Source organism: Plasmodium vivax, chromosome 11, assembly GCF_000002415.2.
Source record: "Plasmodium vivax chromosome 11, whole genome shotgun sequence".
Classification (NCBI taxonomy): Eukaryota; Apicomplexa; class Aconoidasida; order Haemosporida; family Plasmodiidae; genus Plasmodium; species Plasmodium vivax.
The window spans coordinates 665,441-668,027 of NC_009916.1; the positions used below are offsets into that span (position 1 = coordinate 665,441).

The window sequence follows — 2,587 nt, forward strand, 5'->3', positions numbered from 1 at the left end:
CCACACTTCGCCGCGCGGGCCTTTGAACATTTAAGCCACTTTCTGGGTTTTCCCCTTTTTAACCTTTTCACGTGAAGATCATTCACGCAAAAAAAAAAAAATATACGTAAAAATTGGTTTAAAACAATTTTAATTTTCAAACATTGTTTGGGGGTGGACACGAAACATGGCAGTTGGGTTGAAAAAAGGCGTTGAGCTTCGGTTCGATGGTCCATTTGTTTGCCCATCTTTTTGCCCATTTTTTGCCCATTTTCCCGCCCATTTTCCGTATTTTCCGCCCCTTTTCGCGCCCGAGCCCTAAATATTCTGGTACAAGTTATGCGCGTACTTGAGCGAGGGCACGTTGGGGTGCTTCACCTCCGTGAAGGTGACGCACTTGGGCTTGATGGACCGCCCCTTGAACTTGAGAAACGCGCCCTTGTTCTTCATAATGTCGCAGTAGTTGGGGGCACTAAAAACGGTGTAGAGCATGCCGTTCTGCTCAATCGAGTAGCCCTCATCCCTCACTTCGTGCGACCTAATTATGAGACTTAGGTTGTTCCTTTTGAGGAAGCTCTCGGTAATGTCGGTGCCAAAGGAAAATCCAATTCCCCTCTTGGATGGCTTAAATCCCTTTTCTTCATTTGGGTCTGACCATAACAAATCGGTCATGATGCCTTCATCCATGGGTTCCGTATTTCGGTCAATTTTTTCAATGTCCTCCAAAGTGGTATCCGTTTTGCTAGGAATTCCCCCGTGGCAAATAAAAATGGTATCATTAAGTACATAAGCGAGGGGTAGAAATTTAAACGAATCAGAAAAAAGCACGTGCATCTTCTCATCATATTTTTCTTGTAACTCTCCCAGAAATCCATACAACTTATTCATATTATCCGTTTCGTGATTTCCTCTAGTCAAATGTACATTATGAGGGAAGGTCAGTTTGGCGAGAAATAAAAAGATAATAACTTCAACAGAGAAACTTCCCCTATCAACAAAGTCTCCATTAAACAGGTAGGAATTCGTTTCTGATGGGTACCCATTAATTTTCATAATATTTAGGAGGTCGTAAAATTGGCCATGGATATCTCCACATATGGTCAACGTTTCATCTTCTTCTAAATTTAAGCGAACTAGGGTGGGCAGTTCCTTCAGCAATTTTATAACATCCAAGACGATGGCACAAACGCATTTCTTATTTAACTTTTGAGTGGGAACACTTATGTACTCCACGACCTTTTGTAAAAATTCGATACTTAAATTGTTCCTGTCATAGATAGGAGCTTCCACATTTTCAATTTTAAGAGAATCTAACACCACCGTTTCGTAGTAGGGCATTTTTTGCTCTAACTCAATGGCCTTCTGGAATTGTCTCTCAAATAGTAATTTTTTACATTGCCTTAATTTTATTTCCGAGTTTTTATCCTTAGTCAGTTTTAATACCTTCTGAAAGCAATCAGATGCGCTCTTCAAATCTGACAGCATTAAAAAGGAGCACCCCTTTCTGTAGTACGCCTTTGCATACAAGGGGTTAATTTTTATCGCTTCATCAATGTCTTCAATAGACGAGCCGTAATTTTCCAACTTCATATGGCAGAAGGATCTATTCGTGTAGTAAATATGTATGTCTGTTTCTTTCACGCTAATAAAATCACTCTTTTTGGTTGCGCCACTGTTCAGGTAAAATTCCTGTAGCATTTTGACGTCCTCCTCTTCTATGGGGATTTCACTTGGCAGGGCGTCCACGCTTATGCTGTTTAGTAGGTCCATGCAAACTGGGTCATCAACCTCGTAGACCTTTTTTATCAAATCGATCGCTCCTGTGTAGTACTTTAAAGACGTCACGTAGTTGTTCTCCTTGAAGTATTTGTTGCCCAGGTTTTTCAGGGCGTCACATATTTTGAGCAGCTCGACGCTGACGTTTTTTTTGGCCTCCTCTGAAGGGGTGTCCCCCGTTTGGGGGGCCTCCGCGTTAGGGTCCCCTTCTTTGGAACCCCCCTCTTGGGATTTCCCCTCTTTGGAATTGCCCTCTTTGGAATTGCCCTCTTTGGAATTGCCCTCTTTGGAATTGCCCTCTTTGGAATTGCCCCCTTTGGATTCCCCCCCTTTGGGCTCCCCCTCCTTGGAATCCCCCACATTAGCCGCTTCGCCAGCCCCCTTTTCCGCATGGCCCCCTTCCTCGGGGGAGTCCGACTCGTCATTTGCGTCCGGGTCCCTCTCCTTCGAGTCCGTTTCCTCGTGCGACGCCGCTCCGTTAGAAACATTATCATCGGTGCTCACTTGGGATCCGCAGGGCTTCCCCCCACTCTCATTCGCGCCTTTCCCGTTATACTCGCTCCCCTGGATTTTCTCTTCCGCGCTTCGGCTCTCGCTGTAAATTCCTTCGTCGTTTATCATCTTTTCTTCGTTACTCCCTAGTCGACTACAAATCCTGTGTTCATTAAAATTTGACGTACAGCCTAATTTTGCGATTAGGTTTTTTTCCCTGAGCGAGGTATATATCGTTTCTTTCTTCCCTGCACGCAGGTTCGCTTCTAAACAATTTTTGTAATCACTTAAAATGGATTCTTCTATTTTGACGCTGCTGTTAGGTTTTTCTGTTAGAAAT

At 43.8% G+C, this 2,587-nt stretch overlaps 1 protein-coding gene across 1 annotated transcript; it reads right to left on the reverse strand.

Moving 5' to 3' along the window:
* Nucleotides 1–297: 297 nt before the first annotated feature.
* Nucleotides 298–2,376, reverse strand: PVX_114750 (serine/threonine protein phosphatase PP5, putative; the record flags this gene model as incomplete). The annotated part of the gene is made up of 1 exon (XM_001616288.1): nt 298–2,376. One exon carries the CDS (start codon nt 2,374–2,376, stop codon nt 298–300), a length of 2,079 nt encoding a protein of 692 aa, XP_001616338.1.
* Between the last annotated feature and the right edge of the window lie 211 nt (nt 2,377–2,587).